General features: G+C 38.9%; 2 protein-coding genes and 2 long non-coding RNA genes across 4 annotated transcripts in view; 3 read left to right on the top strand and 1 right to left on the bottom strand.

The window, feature by feature from the left end:
• LOC117934999 (solute carrier family 12 member 3-like) overlaps nucleotides 1-9824 on the top strand; it is a 26498-nt gene extending 16674 nt beyond the window's left edge. The window contains exons 14-29 of the mRNA XM_034857080.1: nucleotides 336-443; nucleotides 830-953; nucleotides 1045-1146; nucleotides 2577-2732; nucleotides 2869-2968; nucleotides 3112-3223; nucleotides 3372-3500; nucleotides 3831-3937; nucleotides 4095-4177; nucleotides 4299-4367; nucleotides 5747-5845; nucleotides 6679-6790; nucleotides 7558-7644; nucleotides 8464-8590; nucleotides 8699-8766; nucleotides 9671-9824. Coding sequence (XP_034712971.1) covers nucleotides 336-443; nucleotides 830-953; nucleotides 1045-1146; nucleotides 2577-2732; nucleotides 2869-2968; nucleotides 3112-3223; nucleotides 3372-3500; nucleotides 3831-3937; nucleotides 4095-4177; nucleotides 4299-4367; nucleotides 5747-5845; nucleotides 6679-6790; nucleotides 7558-7644; nucleotides 8464-8590; nucleotides 8699-8766; nucleotides 9671-9809 — 1722 coding nt within the window. The 3' untranslated portion in view covers nucleotides 9810-9824. The remainder of the gene's footprint in view (nucleotides 1-335; nucleotides 444-829; nucleotides 954-1044; nucleotides 1147-2576; nucleotides 2733-2868; nucleotides 2969-3111; nucleotides 3224-3371; nucleotides 3501-3830; nucleotides 3938-4094; nucleotides 4178-4298; nucleotides 4368-5746; nucleotides 5846-6678; nucleotides 6791-7557; nucleotides 7645-8463; nucleotides 8591-8698; nucleotides 8767-9670) is intronic.
• The window catches only part of LOC117935101, a 24844-nt gene that overhangs the window by 832 nt on the left and 6072 nt on the right, over nucleotides 1-17940 (bottom strand). Inside the window, exon 2 of the long non-coding RNA XR_004654662.1 lies at nucleotides 4101-4106. This is a non-coding gene — a long non-coding RNA (uncharacterized LOC117935101). The remainder of the gene's footprint in view (nucleotides 1-4100; nucleotides 4107-17940) is intronic.
• The window catches only part of LOC117935096, a 22278-nt gene continuing 14478 nt past the window's right edge, over nucleotides 10141-17940 (top strand). The window contains exon 1 of the long non-coding RNA XR_004654656.1: nucleotides 10141-10717. This is a non-coding gene — a long non-coding RNA (uncharacterized LOC117935096). The remainder of the gene's footprint in view (nucleotides 10718-17940) is intronic.
• LOC117934997 (solute carrier family 12 member 3-like) overlaps nucleotides 17354-17940 on the top strand; it is a 13828-nt gene continuing 13241 nt past the window's right edge. The window contains exon 1 of the mRNA XM_034857076.1: nucleotides 17354-17400. The gene's annotated coding sequence lies outside the window, so the exon portion shown is untranslated. The remainder of the gene's footprint in view (nucleotides 17401-17940) is intronic.

The following is a 17940-nucleotide window of genomic DNA, read 5'->3' as shown; positions in this document are numbered from 1 at the left end:
AGGATATGTCAAACAGCAGATCTACTGTTAGCCAGTGTTATTGAGATGTGCGCCAAGTAGAAGAAACACTGTCAAAATTTCTTGCAGAATATTCTTGTTACCAGATTATAAGGCTGAAACACATCCAACCTTTATGTCCCTTTTTTCAATATAAAACTGTACTGACTTCTTACCTGGAAACACTTCTGGTAGTTTGTGTAATTGTTCTGTAACACAAGAAAAGCCTATTTGAATATCAGGTAATAGGTAGCAGGAGATTTCTTTATATAAACATTATTGTGGCTATGGAAATGTAATGCATGTAATGTAAACATCTTTATGACTATTCCAAATAGGTAATGGGCCAACTATCAGCTTGGTACTACCTCGTCAACGTTGGTTCCTTTGCAGCCACCTTGTCGTCTTCCCTTGGCTACCTCGTCTCCGCTCCTAAAATATTTCAGGTGACAAACAACAGCCAAACTCTGATGTTAATATGCCTGTGACATCTATTTTTTTTCTGGCTCGCAGATGTGCATTGCTAGGATAAAGCTTTGTGATAAATTAAGACACAAGGATGTATTAAATTATTGAACTGCCAGACGATGACCACAATGACAGAAAGGACAATAGTCGAATCTGAGACATTACTAAAATTATTATTTTTGCTTTATATGATACTGTCAAAACTGTAAAAGTTGTCCTTTAAAAGAACCAGCATCATAATTAAAAAAAGTGTACGTTTGTAAAAGTTATTAAATGCTTCATATCTATACTAACTTGTTTATAGATTTAGCCAAATTTAACATGATGCACATAATACATTTCTACTCTCTGCTTTATCTGCCAGTGTCTGTGCAGAGACAACATATACCCATACATTGGAGTCTTTGGCAAGGGCTATGGGAAAAATGATGAGCCACTCCGGGCCTATTTGCTGTCCTTCATCATTGCTGTGGCCTTTACTCTCATTGGTGGGTGTGATCTAATGCTGCACTTTGTAATTATCCTGATAGCTCTGGATTTATTGTTGATGATTGTTTATTCTCTGTTGTATGTTTACAGGTGACCTGAACATCATTGCAATGTTGAACTCAAGCTTATTCATGGCTGTCTACACCATCATCAACTTTAGCTGCTTTCACGCTTCATTCACAAACTCTCCAGGTGAGTTACTTGTTTGTAATTGCTTTTTAAAACGACTCATTTGAGCTTTTCTTTCTGTCCAGTGCTATGGCTAAGGTTTAGGGTTACGGAAACATTGTGTTCAAAGCTAAAAGAAAACCCAAATCAAACTGTGGCCTCCTCTGTTTCAGGAAGGAGGTTAAGAAACTCTGAGTCTAACCTTGATCTCTGAGTTGATTTACTACTTTATTTTGCATTTTTTCCTACTCAATATTCAAATGACATTTGCCAAGCCAAATACATTAAAATACAACAGTTCAAATGTATACAAATAGAAAAATACCTAGCCTAAAACTAAACTAAGCCTAAAACGGATATTAGGCCAACAATAAATCAACATACTGTACATATTTGTTCAATATGCCTCAACCATGGCGTCAAATTAAGAAATTGTAGTAATTCAATTCATTTCATGAATTATGTGTGTGTGCTTATAGCCTCATTCACATACTTGCTGTGTGTGTGTGTATGTGTATGTGTTGGAGAAAGAGAGTAGTTTGTGTTGTGTGTGTATGTATTTATCATGTGTGTGCCTAGTTTTATTCGCAAACATACGTCTGTATGTGCGTTGCATACCAACTCTTAGGAGCCGTTGCTACATGCTATGTGTGGTGGGTGAACCCTGTATCAGCACAAATTGGAAAAATTAGATTATCAATCAAATGAGGCTACTGTCAAAACCTTTGGCAGAACACCAGAGCTACATGGAGCTAGTACACTAAGGTTTTAGGAATCTCAAGGCTTGGCCATATATCAATTATACTTTATTCTAATATATGAAGCTAAACATGTCCTGTCTGGATTGCTGATAGTTTGCTTACTACTACTGTAATGTATGGGATAGGTGTTTCAGGGGGAAAGAGAACGGCTTACTTTACATTGCTGTTGCCGAAATACAACATTGTGGTTGTGTCCTAAATCTTTGTACGGCAGACCTTGCAAAATGCCATTTGTTTCTCCTTTGCCTGGATTTTATATATATATATATATATATATATATATATATATATATAATATAATACTACATGCATACACAGGAAAGTAACTTCATTTACATACTGTAAGTCGTTTTTTTAATCCAGAATTGTTTTCTATTTGAAAATTGATATTGAAATGAATCGTGGGCCTATAAATCGGAATTGAATCATGACATTTTCTGAATTGTCCACCCCTACTATATATGATAGTTAATTTGTGAATTTCTTTTAATTTACTTTAGCTAATCCTTGGGTTTGAGGTTCTTCAATGTGTGGATTATGTTGAAACAACCAAGGGATTGTCAGGAGATATAGGAGCCAGACTGGGACCAATGCAAAGTCAAGACTACAAACAGACATTTGCCCTCTGGCTGCCATAATGGGTAGAGGTGTGGTCATGTGTCGTTTCTTTTTGTTATTGTCATCCCTTTTTAGGTTGGAGGCCGCAGTTTATTTACTACGATAAATGGGTATCTTTATTCGGAGCAGTGGTCTCTTTTGTCCTGATGTTCATATTTAGCTGGTGGGCTGGTCTTGTCACTCTGATCATCTTCATCCTCCTGTGGCTATACATCTACTATAAGAAGCCAAGTAAGTACAAAAGAGAGAATGTTCTTTGAAAAGCAACTATGTTCTAAAAAATAGCCCGGTTTATATTACTAAATGGAACACAATAAGTCACAACAATGAGATTTTACCTCACATATGTGTGTCTTGATGTCCACAGACCTGAACTGGGGTACATCAATCCAGGCCGGTTCATACAACATTGCTCTGTCAGCCTCTGTTGCACTAGCTTGTGTAGAGGATCATGTCAAAAACTTTAGGTATATCATGCATCATTATTCCTAATCAGCATATTGAATTCTCTTATGTCTTCGCATTTGTCTAATTCATGCTTAACTACAAAGATCTCAGAATTCTCAGTGATTAGAAAAGTAGTGTGTTAAAAGTTAATGTGTTCCTTCAGACCACAATGTTTAGTCCTGACTGGGCCACCAACCCAGCGACCAGCCCTGGTGGACTTCGTTAACTCCTTTACCAAACACGCAAGCCTCATGATCTGCGGAGACATAATCATGGTCAGTCATTTAATCTGCACAATTTTGTTTCCGAAAGGAAAATATGAAAGATGAATCATAAACTTGTAGAAGAAAAATACTGGTCGTGTTCAATGTTTAATTTTGCTTTTATGTCATTTATTGAATCTCCTTGTCCTTTATGGATCAGGACAAGAAGACTCGGCCACAGGAGGCCACAGATCGGTTGGTAAAGTGGATGAACAAGAGGAAGGTGCACTCCTTTTATTCTCCTTTCCCTGCTGGCAGCCTCAGAGTTGGAGCTCGGAACTTGCTACAGGTAAAACATCTGCATGTGAATTGTGGGATCTGTGGGAACTACAACTTCAATTGTATTGAGAACATTTGCTAGGGATTAATCTGTTTGGTTTTAGGATGACATGTTAGAGAAAATGTATACTTTTTTATCCTCGCAATTTTGGCTCCTTTTGTATTTGCATCTTTTGTCATTAGAGTAGGAGTCATCTATTGGGTTCTAAATATAACTTTTAATAGAACATTTAGGTCCTGTTACTCCCATAGTACAATATTTCTACCTACATTATGATTGTGAATTGTATTTTATGAAAATTTCAATACAATTTATCTTCTTTTTTGACATTTTCTTAAGGCTTCTGGTCTTGGCAAGCTGAAGCCCAACACTCTGGTCCTGGGCTTCAAGTCAGACTGGGAGGACAGTTCTCCTGAAAGCATTGAAGATTATGTCAACACAATAAAGTGAGTGTAGTTGAACAAAAGAATATAAAAGCTGTGTTGTCGCTTTACTGTCATTGAAGGATTAAACAGCTCTCTATAACCTGAGGAGAAATTGCACATTTTAAGAAGTAGTTGCTGACAAAATTTCTACTTTAAATACTTCTTTTCTTTTCTCTAGTGATACCTTCGACTCCAACTACTGTCTCTGTATCTTGAGGATGATGGACGGACTGGATGTGTCTGACCAGTTTAATTTTGAAGGTAAGAAATCCAGACTTTATAATCCTTATGTCTTTATTTTATCTGTGTTATTTCCTACAACATGACATATTGGTATGATACTGAAAACAAAATGGTTAATGATGCAATGTCTGTCTTCCAGTGAACCAGGCGTTTGAGCCTGATGAATCTGCTGAAAAACGGGACCAGCAATCTTCTGAGGGGGAACCCAGTGAGCACACATATACATTAGAATACAGTATTTTGAGGACATTGTATTGACTTTGTATTCCACTCCTAAATTATAATCTGTACCATGAAATCCTAAACAATCCACAATTTACTGTAACTCAAATAGAAAACCATGAAAGCGGTCCCTCGTTGGATGAACCTACAGAGAATTTTCTCCGGAATTGGTTGTTCCCCGCCAGTGTTGGGCAGTGATGCGTTACGCAGTAATATATTACTGTTATAGTATTACTCTCCACGGTAATGAGTAGTGGAAGGAATTACACTAAAAACACTTAAAACAGTAATATTGTTATAGTTACTAATCCAACAACACTGCTTTACCAGAATGTGATGAATGTATTTTTTCAACGGTAGGCTTTCTTATGACGTGACATGTTCGCTTTTCGTAATTTAGCTTGTGGCAGTTCAGGGCCAGGTCCGCTCACTTCACGTTGGCTACTAACCAAAAAGCTCAACAAATGATGACACAAAGAGGAATACTGCTTGAACAGCTGGCAGTGTTGTCATAGAATAAAAAGCTTTGATCAGAGTGGGAGTCTCACCTTGGGCACAAAGGCAGAGCGAATGCTTATGGTAATTTGCGTCACCAGGTCCTTCTCAAAATGTACTGTAAGCCTTGTGAAACTCCCAAAAAAAAATTAGTAGGCCTATGTGAATGTGTGATAGTCTTAAAAACATACAATAACGTCCTGAATGGAGAATGTCTGCGGATATGCAGTTTGGCTGATTGTTGAGACCTCCTGTTAGGTTAATTATTGTACCAATAAAGTAGAATGAGGTTTGAAGGTGCTGGCAGGTACTAGTTATATAACGAGTACAGTGTAGTATATAAGAGTAACTAATTACTTTTGATACTGAGTTAACATTACAATTGACTTTTCATACATTTTAATAAGTAAAGTAATAGGATTACTTTTTAAGGACTAATAAATAAAGAGTAAAATATTACAATTCCTTAGAAACTCGCCCAACCCTGCTTTCGCAGCTTTACAGTGCTTTTTAGAGAGTTTGAGCTCATTTTAGCTGTCTTTACTGGGTTCACTCCCAAAGCTCTCATAATGTCATTTTTGGCTGCAGCGGCCAGCGGTTTTAAGTGAAAAAGCTCTAAAAATCCACTGTACACCTGAGTGTACAAGCTGGTGAACATTGTATGGTAGCATGTATTAGCTAAGAAGCAAGACATTTCTCCGAGGAGTTGGTAAAAAACAAAAACAGAGCTAAAAGCACCACCACTTTGTAACTATATTACAGTATTTTTTTATATTTGGATACCTTAGTGTGCATTTTTGCTTCATAATACTACTCCAGACTACTAATTATAACTAGTAATTAACCCTCTTCTTTCTTTTGCAGTTCCAGCTGACGATGTGACCGTTAAAGGCGATAGTAATGAGACAGTGTTTCAGGATGATCAGGGGAAGAAAACCATCGACATCTACTGGATAGCAGACGATGGAGGTTAGAACTGACGAAACCATTCCAATACACTAGTTTTATGCAAATGACTTGTTGGTAATCTGTGATAATTAATATAATAATTATACGTGTGAACTGGGGACTTCTGAATGAGGCCCTTTCTGATAGATCTTCAACTCACACTGCCGGGGGAACTTTTCTGGCATCCCTCTAGAGGTTGAGGGCATTGAACCGGAGTGGGAACTAATGATCAAAACTTACATTGCTGAAGCTTGGAGCTGTGATCTCCGGGTCTTGGGTGTCTTAAGGGGTGGTATCCCCATGATCACTGTGGAGGACACAAATGGTCAGGGAATAGTAGGGTAGTTTTAGTTCAACAATGGTTGTTAGACACAAGGAGGAGCCGCCCAGAGCCACAGGAATGTAATTGGAACTGAGAATGCTGAAAAAGGTTTATATTAATATTATTATATTATTAGGTTTATATTAATAATCAATTTACTAAAAAATAAATGTTTTTTTAAGTATGGTTGTAGTAGTTTTGCTTATAGTCATTTTAAAAATAATTTATAAAATGTTTCCACTACTCTCGGCACTATGTCAATGAGAATCAGATGAATGTTGGTACTCAACATGGAGTCCACGAAAGACGTGACCACCTCGGAACCAATGGGATAACAGGATAGCTCAGAACATTCAATTCACTAGTTGGCCAAACTCTCTATATAAAGTGTGCTGCTTCACGCCCCTAGTTACCGCGGCCATGGAGCCATCTCTATGTCTGACAGTTTGGGCTGGATACAGAGGCATGCAAAAAAGTATACATTTTTCATAGATCATCTTTCTTATTCTGTAATTCTTTCTTCTCTTTTAAGGTCTGACTCTGCTGGTGCCTTACCTGATCTCCAGGAGGAAACGCTGGAGCCGATGTAGAGTCAGAGTTTTCATCGTAGGAGAGCAACTAAACAAGGAGGAAAGCCGCAAAGAGTATGTATCCTCTACTTTACCTCTGGGATAAGTAAACTTCTTAAACTCACTTTAGTGAGCACAGGATAGCTTCCCTTCCTGGTGCACATCAAGAACGGTTAAATAAAAAAGGTCTTGGTCCTGCCCCTCTACATTCTACAGAATTAATTGTCAATGCACCAATTTGAAATTATACTGTACATTAATAGTCCATGTTCATTCAAGTGATGTTGGAAAAGTAAGAAGGAATTTGGTCAGAATGCAAACATATAGTTATTAGCTGTTTTCCCCATGCTGACTCCTTTCGGTGCAAAGGAGCAGCGGCTCTACTCCGAGTTCCTCACGGACGACTGAGTTTCTCACCCTATTTTTAAGGGAGATGCCAGCCACCCTCCTGAGGAAACCCATTTTGGCCGCTTGTACCCGGGATCTTGTTCTTTTGTTCATGACCCAGCCTTCATGAGCATAAGAGAGGTGTAGGAACAAAAATGGACCAGTAGATTGAGAGCTTGCCTTCTGGCTCAGCTCTCTTTTCGTCACAATGGTGCTGTTAGGCAAATGCACTACCGCCCTCACTAACCCTTGACCTCTTGCTCCGGGCATACAGAGATTGGATGATCCAGAGAAGGGACCCCCTCACCCCATACTCCCCATACAGAAAAAAATCTTTGAATTTCCGGTTTCATGGACACGTTTACCGTTACTGTTATCGTTTACAATGCGCTTTGGTAATGCATTATTGTCTGAGGAAACTGATGTACTGAGCCAGTAACTGTTGTTTCTTTTAGGATGCTTGCTCTTCTGAAACGGTTTCGTTTGGATTTTAAAGACGTTAGAGTCCTGACAGACTGCGAGAGGCGTCCACAGACCAAGAAGTATGTCTCTGCATTTACTGTCACCACACACTCTGAAATCAGAAATCAGATCTGTCTATAATAACAGGCTATCATGTTCATTGTTTAGGTATAGCAACATTTAGTATTTGGGCAAATGTTAAAGCTATAGTGCGTGCTTGGCGTTTGCCCCCATGAGAAATTCCTAAGTAACGACAAAAATTCACACAACACAAGTCTTCGGTGATCTTGCACCACCTCCACCCCCCTCCATGTGGTTGCTAGTGGCTTTCATCTAGTCAAATCAAGGAGGACAAAGAGGATTAAAGAAAACATGATGGACTCGTCAGAGAAGGTCATTTTCTTGTAGATTTGATGTCCTCTTTGTCTCCAAAGCTGTACCCTGCTGATTTGCTTTCTCAGTGGAGACTTAAAACGTACCACTCAAGCCGCTGCACGCGAAAGTCACCGGACAACATCATTTTTTAAACATAGCCATAATGAAAACCCCTATTAGAATCGCAAAGATTATTAGGGGTCAAAGTCCGAAGGGGCTAAGAACCCGCCTATGCAATGCAATGTGGTTCCCAGTACCACCGGAGCTGGGAACTCTACTGAAATTGCTCTGTTTTTCATTGGGGGTCCAAGCCTGAGGGGGCTCGTGTTTGCCCATCATAACTGCTTACTGTGTGTATCAACTCATCTGGCAATGGCTTGAATGTAAAGACGTTCATTATGATAAAGTAGTTGCGCGCTATAGCTTTAAGAGGTCCTTGGACCTTCAATGACCAAGACACTGTTTTTCTATGTCCTTCACCACACACTTCTGTCTTTTTTTTCTTTCTTCTTGCTGCTTTTAAGCCTTGATAGGTTTTTCGACAGTGTTGCCCCCTTCAGGCTGTATGATGAACCGCAGGAAGGTGTCTCAGTGGCTCAAAATGTCCCATGGAAAATATCGGACAGAGAGTTTGAGGCCTTCAAACTTAAGGTGCGTGTGTGTGACAGAGAGAGATAACATAATTCATGTCAAACAACATGCTGTCCATGTTAATTCCATTCACTGTCAATAAACTTGGTCAAATGTCTTTCTTCCCAGTCTGAGACAAAAGTGAGACTAAATGAAATCATCCGAAAGAATTCAAAACGGGCTGCTCTCGTGTTTGTGTGAGTACACTGTTTACATTATCACTTCAGGTTAATGGAAATATTACAGCAAGGCAGTTTCCCCGTGAGACCCTGCACCTCTGCCTTAGTTGGAGAAGATGGGCTGTCTCTCTAAGAGACAGAAGTAGTGATTAAAGTGAACTAAAAAGTAGACGCATACTGTACATGAAGACATTTAAAGTCTTTATCAATGTACAGCATTTGTTAATAAAATGTAACTTCTCACATGAACTAGCTGTGTTTTACATTGTTGCCATTCATTAGCCTGTTTTTAACAAGCGTCCACTGGTTGCCTTTAGTAGGAGTTAAAGTGGTTGCAAAGTATGTTAATAAACAATTATTTGTGCTTTTAACCCTACATTATAGTGAGTTTAAACCATTAAATAAATGTTCATATGCTAAGTGTAAAAATGCTGAATCATTAAGATTTATCTTGATTGTAACCAAGGGGCCCAACTGTGTGTAATATAATCCAACCACAACCATATTTTTTTGTATTATTGAGACAAAAGTGTCTGAATACAACACAGCTAAAAACTATGGAACTGTGACTGGTCTTGATTAAGTTCCATTCTAGTTTAGTCTAAATAATAAAGATATATTCCATATAGTAGGTAAAAAATACATACAGGTCTTTTTTTATTTTATTAAATATATTTAGCCATTATAAACCTATATTAGATGTCTGTGGACGTCCAAAAGGATCAAACACTATGCACAAACACCCACCAGAGCATGGCTAATTCCACAGCAGTATAATTTATAATTCAGGTCTCTTTGGGTTTGTTGCAAACCACAGCATCCACAAATTTGACTGTAGATATTTTCCCCATAAGTCAAGTAAGAGCAGTCTCTGTTCTTGTCATGCAGTTTTGTTATGTTCATGTCAATATGCTTTTTCCAGGAGCCTTCCAGTGCCACACAGCGACTGCACCAGTGCTCTGTACATGGCCTGGCTGGACACTCTGACCTATGGCCTCCACTGCCCTGTGGTGCTGATACGAGGAAACCAGGAGAACGTGCTCACTTTCTACTGCCAGTGAATCAATAAGTGGTCTTAATGGTCTTAAATAGGGGTCTTAAATGAGGGTGGTGATGGCACGGTGGATATGAAACATGCCTTTGGTGTGGGAGACCTGGGATTGAATCCTGCTGTGATATATCAACCAACGTGCAACCTCTGACATGCTATGTAGCAACTGTAAGTTGCTTTGGATAAAAGCATCAGCTAAACGACTTGTAATGTAACACGGATGGACACTAAATCAAGCCAAAGAAACCTAATATTAAAGGGTTAAAACACATGATAAAATAACTATAACTATAATTTGAAAATAAGTGGAATTTACAGAATAGCAGCAACAAAAACACAAGGCTATTTTACAGCAGCTTAATTATTGTTTCCGGTGCTTAGTGCCGCCCAAGATGATTGTGATTGGTTTAAAAATGCAAATTAAAAAGAGCACATTTTCTCCTATGCCAGAGTCCTGTGTGGACAGTGCTGTACAGGAAGGTTTGGCAAAGTGAGACTACTGTATCTTCTAATCTTAGTCCGCGCCCAAAAGCTGCTGGTAAAAGCAAAAACGCTACCCAGCTGGAACACAACCTGGGGAATAAAGTGATACATGACACACCCAGACATTATCTTGTGGGCAGACGCCTTATATTGGTGAAAAGTGATCCTGATCAATTAGAATAACACCCTGTAGAATGTCCTATAATACTGCAGAGAACCACCGTGACCTGGTCTCCAACACCAACCCGGACCAGCAGAGATGGGTCCAAGAGAGAGCCAAGAAGACAGACAGTCCCTACGTCCGGCTGGGACTGCCCTACTCCTGCACCTTGCAGTTGTGGTTCTGGGTCAGTGACGAGTTGAACTGCTATAAGAACTGGGACTTGCATAAGACGGATGATGATTGTTACATGTCTGGAGCCATGGACAGAGGAGGTGGTTTAAAACGATTTACAATGAGGAGTTTAATTTGATCTGTTCTAAGTAAAAACGTTTATTATTTTTCTCACTTTGCAGTGGTGTGACGTTGACACTAGTGACTGGCAGTCTGGCAAATGTAGAAATCACAACCTAAGAGGGTGAGATATGAAATACCTAACAGACTTTCTAACAGCAGATTTTAAATTGAGGGACTACTGAGGATGTGGTCTCCGGATTTGCCTAAATGATAACTAAGTGTTATTTTCTGAGGTTGTTAAATGTTTAGTTTTCACTTATATTTATGGCAGGAAAAGGAGTAAATACACCAATCTACAGTATAGAGGTTCAATTTCGCTTCCCAGTATTCAACAGGAAACATTTTATTTTTATCAAGTTTTGGTGAATATCTGGTGCTGGTGACATTATGTAAAATTGGTGCATACCAACTTGAATATAAACAAATAATTGCTGAATAAACTGATAAACTACAAATTGGATTAACTTAAGTAGTTATTTGAACCAAAATCCTACTTTCCCTACACCTAACCATAGAGTTGTCTTATCATGATACTTAAAAACACTTTTCCTTTGGTGGCCTGGATAATATTTCTGACATGTTGGTGTGATTATTGGCGGTGGAGAGGAACACAGTTTGCATTTAACAGAGCCACTCTGACCTGAGAGTGGTCTTTATGTTGCTCTGTGGACTTGTATGGCTGCCTCTTTATGAAGGAAATATACTGCTCTCAAGTGGGAAGAACAGAGATCGGAGCCATGCACAGGGTTTTTCTATGGAAATTAACTTAGCTTGCCCCTGTGGACACATTGCCGGCCTCCCTATTTAGACTTTATCCTGTAGTTGCATTAATTGCACTTTGAATAGAAAACAGAACATTAGGCTCTGCATCAACCCATATTGGGCCTATTGTTATGGTTTTGGTCAACCTCTAGTAAAGTTCTGTCCTTCAACCTGACCTGTAGGGACATGCAGCTTTTCAACTTTAACCCTTTGTTCAGCTGATTTTACAAAATATGTATATTGCTATCTGCAGGCACAGGCACAATAGTTTATGCGTATATAGTGATGGTGTTTTACTTCTTCTCTACTGTTGTTGTTTTGGTAGCATACAGTGTATCTATCTAACGAATGAGTTACAGCAGTTATTCCTGAAGGTGACCACTGGGTCCCAGTTACTTGACTGATTACCCCTTTGTTTTCTTAAATGTGTAGGAAGTCCATTGCACAGTTAGAGGAGCAAGACCGCACTGTGGCTGCATGTAGGACCTTTTCCTTAGCAGCTTAAACACACATCCCGTGTCTGCTGTATTTTTTCATCCCCAGAAATGAGAGCATGTTTGCTTTTAGTCTTTGGGGTGACATGTTGTCCATGAAGCTCACCACCAGGGACACATGGTATGAAATGGTATGGTATGTGGACATTTACACCTCCCATGAGCAAAAAACATCACCAAGGACAGCTGACACCTGTTTCCCTCAGGGAGGCGCTACAGGTGCATCCGAACAAGGACTAACAGATTCACTAACAGTTTTTTCCCAAAAGCCATAACCACTTTGAACTCACACATGCACTGACTTCCCTATCTAAGCCCCCAATCCCTGGACTTTCTTCTACCCACCTACTGTGCTATATTTAATATGTAATACTATTGAAATTACTGTGCAATACCATTACTGTGCAATATCTATATACTGTGCAACAGCATTTGTCTTATTGTCAAATATCTATTACTCATTGAATACGATTACCACTATTGGGCAATATTCAAATAATGTGCAATAAACCACACTGCATATCACACTGTATATAAAACCTTTTATATATATGTGTATTGCATCTCATAACTGTGCCCCTTACACTTATTTTATTCCATGTTATATTTATCTGACGTTAATGTTGGCATTGGAAAAGGAGTTGCTTTTAATCTAATTGTGCATGTGTGTAGGGACAATAAAATGTAGTATCTTCTTTTACATGCCCCATATGATACTGTGATACATTGTCTTTTGTTATTTGAAATACAAGTTCCTAGTTCATTACTCGAGGGAGAATCACAAAAGATCTGTGTGTTATGATGGAGATGAGGCATGGCTTTATTGAGTGATTAGCAAAGACGTAGTTTAATTAAGAACAATTATTTTCAAATATGATTTACAATTTGAAGCGAAAAAAAAAAAATTACCACTTGTAATAAACGTGCCTTGCTGCCCACGTCCACACAGGATGGTGGCGACAAGGACACACTGAGGTTGGGTGCTGATGGGGTGAACACACAGCAAACAGCGGGGATCGCGGTGAAAAGTGCAGATTTATTTACAATGCAAAAGAAAAACCTCATCCGGCACACTGACAACAAAAACTTCCCCAACAACACAAAACAAAAATGAGCCCACAGGTTTCTTAATTTAAATACCACAAGCAAAAGATTCTCTCTTTCAATAACTCTCTGTGTACAACCTTTCAGCAAGTGGACACTCTCCAGACTCACCCCTCGAGGGCAGAAAGCCCTCATTTTAAATAAAGCCCTTCAATCAAGCAGATTGGTAGAAACCAACGTGACCGGGTGTTTTGTTATGTACAGTGGGTACAGAAAGTATTCAGACCCCTTTCAATTTTTCACTCTTTTTTTCACTGCAGTCATTTTCCAAAATTTTATTTCTCATTAATGTACACTCAGAACTCCATCTTGATAGAAAAAAGCAGGAATGTAGACTTTTTTGCAAATGTATTAATAAAGAAAAAATGAAATATCACATTGTCAGAAGTATTCAGACCCTTTGCTGTGACATTCATATTTAACTAGCATGCTGCACTGCGCTGTACCGACCCTACAAACGGGGACATCAAAAGTCACTTTTAACCATTACAAGTTAAAGCTCTGCTTCTCTTTTTCTCTCTTTCTGTTATCAGAACCCGATTCAGAAATACATCTCTAAAGCAAAATTCTGTGTTACAGTTGCAAGAAGTATATAAATATCAGAGTAGAAATATAAATAAAATAAGAGTGTGGATATGTGCAGTATTTACATAGTTAAAGGAAAACATTTTAATGTAGGTCTAAATGTCTGCTAAACATTTTCAGGAAGATCAGACCTTTCCCAGGCTTTAGAAATACACATTTTGGAGATTTTGATGATTTACACAGGAGCATTTAATGAACACTCAATTGACGAGACAATCAAGCAGGCCGTTCAGTTTAACCACAATGTGTCTTTGTGCAGTGCCAACCCGACTTTCTGTTCCCGTCTTTGTGAAGGTGTATTTCAACTCATGGTGAAGGGCGTTTAACTGAACCTTTAAGACAAACAACAATATTGAAGGCACCATAAACACAGATGTTTGGTCTCTCTCTCTCTCTCTCTCTCTCTCTCTCTCTCTCTCTCTCTCTCTCATTCTCTAAAGTAAGGTGTTGCAGGCTTACTGACTTTCAAAAGAATACAATCCTAAGACAAAACCTTCCCTTGTCATGCAGCTCTCTACACTCCTTGAATCTGTAGAGAGACAGACAGAATCATAAATGAACAGGTTTGATTATTAATGACTGGCCGAATAATCTTGTGCCTGCCCCTGACCTATCAATGACCTGATGACCAAAACATGGTGTTTCTGGAAATTCCACCTCAGAGATGTCCACAGGCTTGCACATTGCACACAAACATATAAACACAGGAAATAAAGAAAAGAGAACATCTCTTTGTTCTGAGAATCAGTGGAAGACAAGACAGCAAAGCACAGTGTTCTTTGTAGTGAAAAATGCAAATAGAACATTGTCAAAAAGTATTGCAAATAAAACTAAAAACGATTCATGATCAACAATACAATTCTTTCCATTTTTATCATACTGCCATACCAACTTTATCAAATTTCTTTATTAACACTTAAATAAATAACTTTTTGTGGAAAACATGGTGAAAATAGGTCCTTTGATGTAAATGTACACCTAAAATCTCACAGTATCTTACTGTTTTCATGTTATAAAGTATCAAACTTTAAATAGCAATGCATTCTGGGAGAAATTATTAATATTTCAGCACTGTCTGTGAATGTTAAAGATTGCAGGTATTTATTGTTAATACCGATGCACCTTGGGAAAATGAAGGAAACACTATACCAGTATACTACTGTACAGTCAAATAATACAGTAAGAAACTGTATGTCTATTTAAAGTAAAATATCTTAAACTTTAAAAACTGTATGCATTTTGTACATAAACAGTACTTTAATGGCGAACTTCTGCCAGTATTGTGATGGTTGGGTTTGGCTGGCTGTGAGATTTTCTGTTTTGTTTCCCATTGTGTTTTCTGCTTTGGTTTTCTGTCGTTTTTCCTGTTTGCCTGGCCTCTGTTTTGTCCCCCCCCCCCCCCCCCCCCCCCCCCCCCCCCCCCCCCCCCCCCCCCCCCCCCCCCCCCCGCCCCCTCCCACAAAATCTCATCATCATCTCTTCTGCTGTACTTACCTGATATTCATCAGCTCCAACCAGGACCAGTACTTCAACCCCGGATCCACTCCCCATCCTTGATCATTGGTTCAGCCCTGCCACCATCTTCACCTTGCTCCAGTACCTCCAGTCAGGTGGTCTTGCCATCTGGTCCCCTCCTCGCGGCTCCCTGCTCCCTTCTGCCTCCGCTCCCCTAGCCTCTCCCTCTCTCACTCTCCAGCTGCCCAGGTTCCAGCGCATCCCCTTCGGCCTCTTGTCCTCAGCCTCCCCTTTTCCCCAGAGCTTCCTCTGTTTCTCCATCCAAGCCATCGGGATCTCGCTCTGGTCCCTGGTATCCCCCTCCTCTCACCTATTCTCCCTTATTCTCCCCTAACCTCAATAAACCTCTGAGCTTTGCATTTGGGTCCGATCTTTTGCTTTCAACACAAGTACATTACTGGCAATTGAAGGTGTAAAGTTTTAGGGTTCATTTCATCAGACGAGACAAGACAAAGACGAGACCGCACCAATGGCCAAAAACGCTGTCTAAGACTGAAATGACAAGCATTGTTGCAACTGCACCCAGAACCAAAACCTAGAACATAAAGGGATTAAAGACGCAACCAGAACCTCTCTCCACATCTTCCATGACAGATAATGTGATCCTGATCAATTAAAACAAGGTCTTCGGAAGACTTGGAGGGTCCAAGAGAGCTCCAAGATGGCAGACTCTCCCTGCGTCTGGCTGGGACTGCGCTACACCTGCACCCTGGATTTCTGGTTCTAGGTCAGTGACGAGGTGGTCTGCTACGTGAACTGGGACTCACATAAGACGGATGTTGATTGTGACATGTCTGGAGCCATGGACAGAGGAGGAAAACATAAGTGGGTCAAAAAGAATGACAACGAGGAGTTCAATTTCATCTGTTCTAAGTAAAAACCCTCTACTCACAGCTGGCGTTTTTATTATTTACTCACTTGGTTTGCAGTGGTGGGACGTTGACACGAGATATGTCCGCGGTGTTTGTTGACTGGCACTCTGGGAAATGTAGGATCACAACCTGAGGGGGAGAGAGATTAAATTACTAACAGACTTCCTTACAGCCGATTTTATGTGAGGGAAGATTACTGAAGATGTGATCCTGAGACGGATTTCATTTCCGTCTCCTGATTCTGATTCAGCTGAATGATCACTATTTGTTGTTTTCTAAAGTTGTTATATTTTCTTTCTCTTCAAGTGTGGATTTCATATTTATCCTGTATTGGGAAAACAATGCTGTGTATAGTCAACACTCAACACAAGAGCTGGTGCCTCAACTCCAGACATTTTATAAATGTGCATTATTCAATTTTTTGGAACAACACCAGTTTTAAAATTTCTTTTGAGTGCCAGAATAAGTGGAAATACAACATTTTGAACAGAAATCCCAGTCAATGATGCGTGAAGCCCCCAGAACATTACAAAAATGTTAATGTTTATGTAATCTTAGCGTTGATAACAGTTTTAAAAGTTAAATAGGAACATTTTGCGGTTTTAGTCTTTTATCTTGCTGTTTTCACTTGGCACGATTGTTTTGCTAAACTATAATTATTGTGGCATTTTTGCCGCGCGCTTCCAAGAAAATCAAAGCGTTGTACATTGAGTTTACAGTACATAGTACATTCCTTTTTTACTATTTAAAATATGTTCAGCTATGATGGAATCACCCACTTGCTTTTCTGTTTACTGCAAAACATTGCTGTGGAAAGCAAGACCATGCTTCCTGTCATTTATTTTCATAGAGAGTACCAGAAACTAGATATGGCAAACAAAAAATATAATAAGTATGTAAATAAATAATAATAGCATAGATTGATGAAAAAAAAAAGTTAACTTGCACTGTTAAAATATTCTGCATTTCCACTCAAATTGAATATTTATTCTCATATGCGAAAATAACAATGTAAAAATGAGTGTGTGAAACAATAGGTTTTAAGACCAAAACAATCTTTTTTCATAATAAACTGAGTTATTGGCTTTATTTCAAATATCTCAATTTTAGGCGTAAAATAATGAGGTGAGGCAAATTATCTTTTATAAGTTATTTCAATACCTTTCAGTGTACACAATAATAAGGTGTGTTTCCGCGAGAGGGAGGAAGCGGAGAAAAATGGGCGTGAACGTCGGCTAGCTTGGAGAAGATATAAATACAAAGGGTCCCAGTGTCAAATATATTCATCCATTGGCAACAGCTTATTCATCTGGAATAATAAGAACCTGTGTGAGTAAAGTTAAGCCTTGTTTTTTTTTATTATTTACTAAATAGCAAAATGAACAATAGACAAATGTTCTCATAGGTGGAAAGTATTGAAAAGTATTGAAATTAATGATGCCAAAAGTTACATGTGAATAGGGGAAATATTTTATCTAACAGATATCTCCATGAAACTTTCCCAGTTGATTAAGTAAATTAGAACAATATCCTTTTGTATTACAAGTTTTCTGAACTGTTATGTTTAATCATGCAAACGGCACATTATTTTATTAAATACGAGCTATGAATAAAGGTGTTTGTTAACCGTACCCGTGCTCCACTTTTTTGGTTTCTAAAATAACATTTCAAAGGGTAACTTAGGGGTTATTTCAAAGCAGACCCTACTGTCCCGTGTTTTTGTGTCTGATGTGACTGATAGATGGAGTCTTGTGGGTTTTGGTGATGATGAGTTTTGGCTGTTTCATGTTAAACAAACTTATTCTTTGACAAAACGGTCTAACTTGGTACAGATCCTTCCGATGAGGTTGTCAGACACTTAGAATAATA

This window comes from Etheostoma cragini, chromosome 19 (genome assembly GCF_013103735.1).
Source record: "Etheostoma cragini isolate CJK2018 chromosome 19, CSU_Ecrag_1.0, whole genome shotgun sequence".
Classification (NCBI taxonomy): Eukaryota; Metazoa; Chordata; class Actinopteri; order Perciformes; family Percidae; genus Etheostoma; species Etheostoma cragini.
Note: the sequence above shows the minus strand (reverse complement) of the source record. Positions and strands in the feature narration are given on the sequence as shown.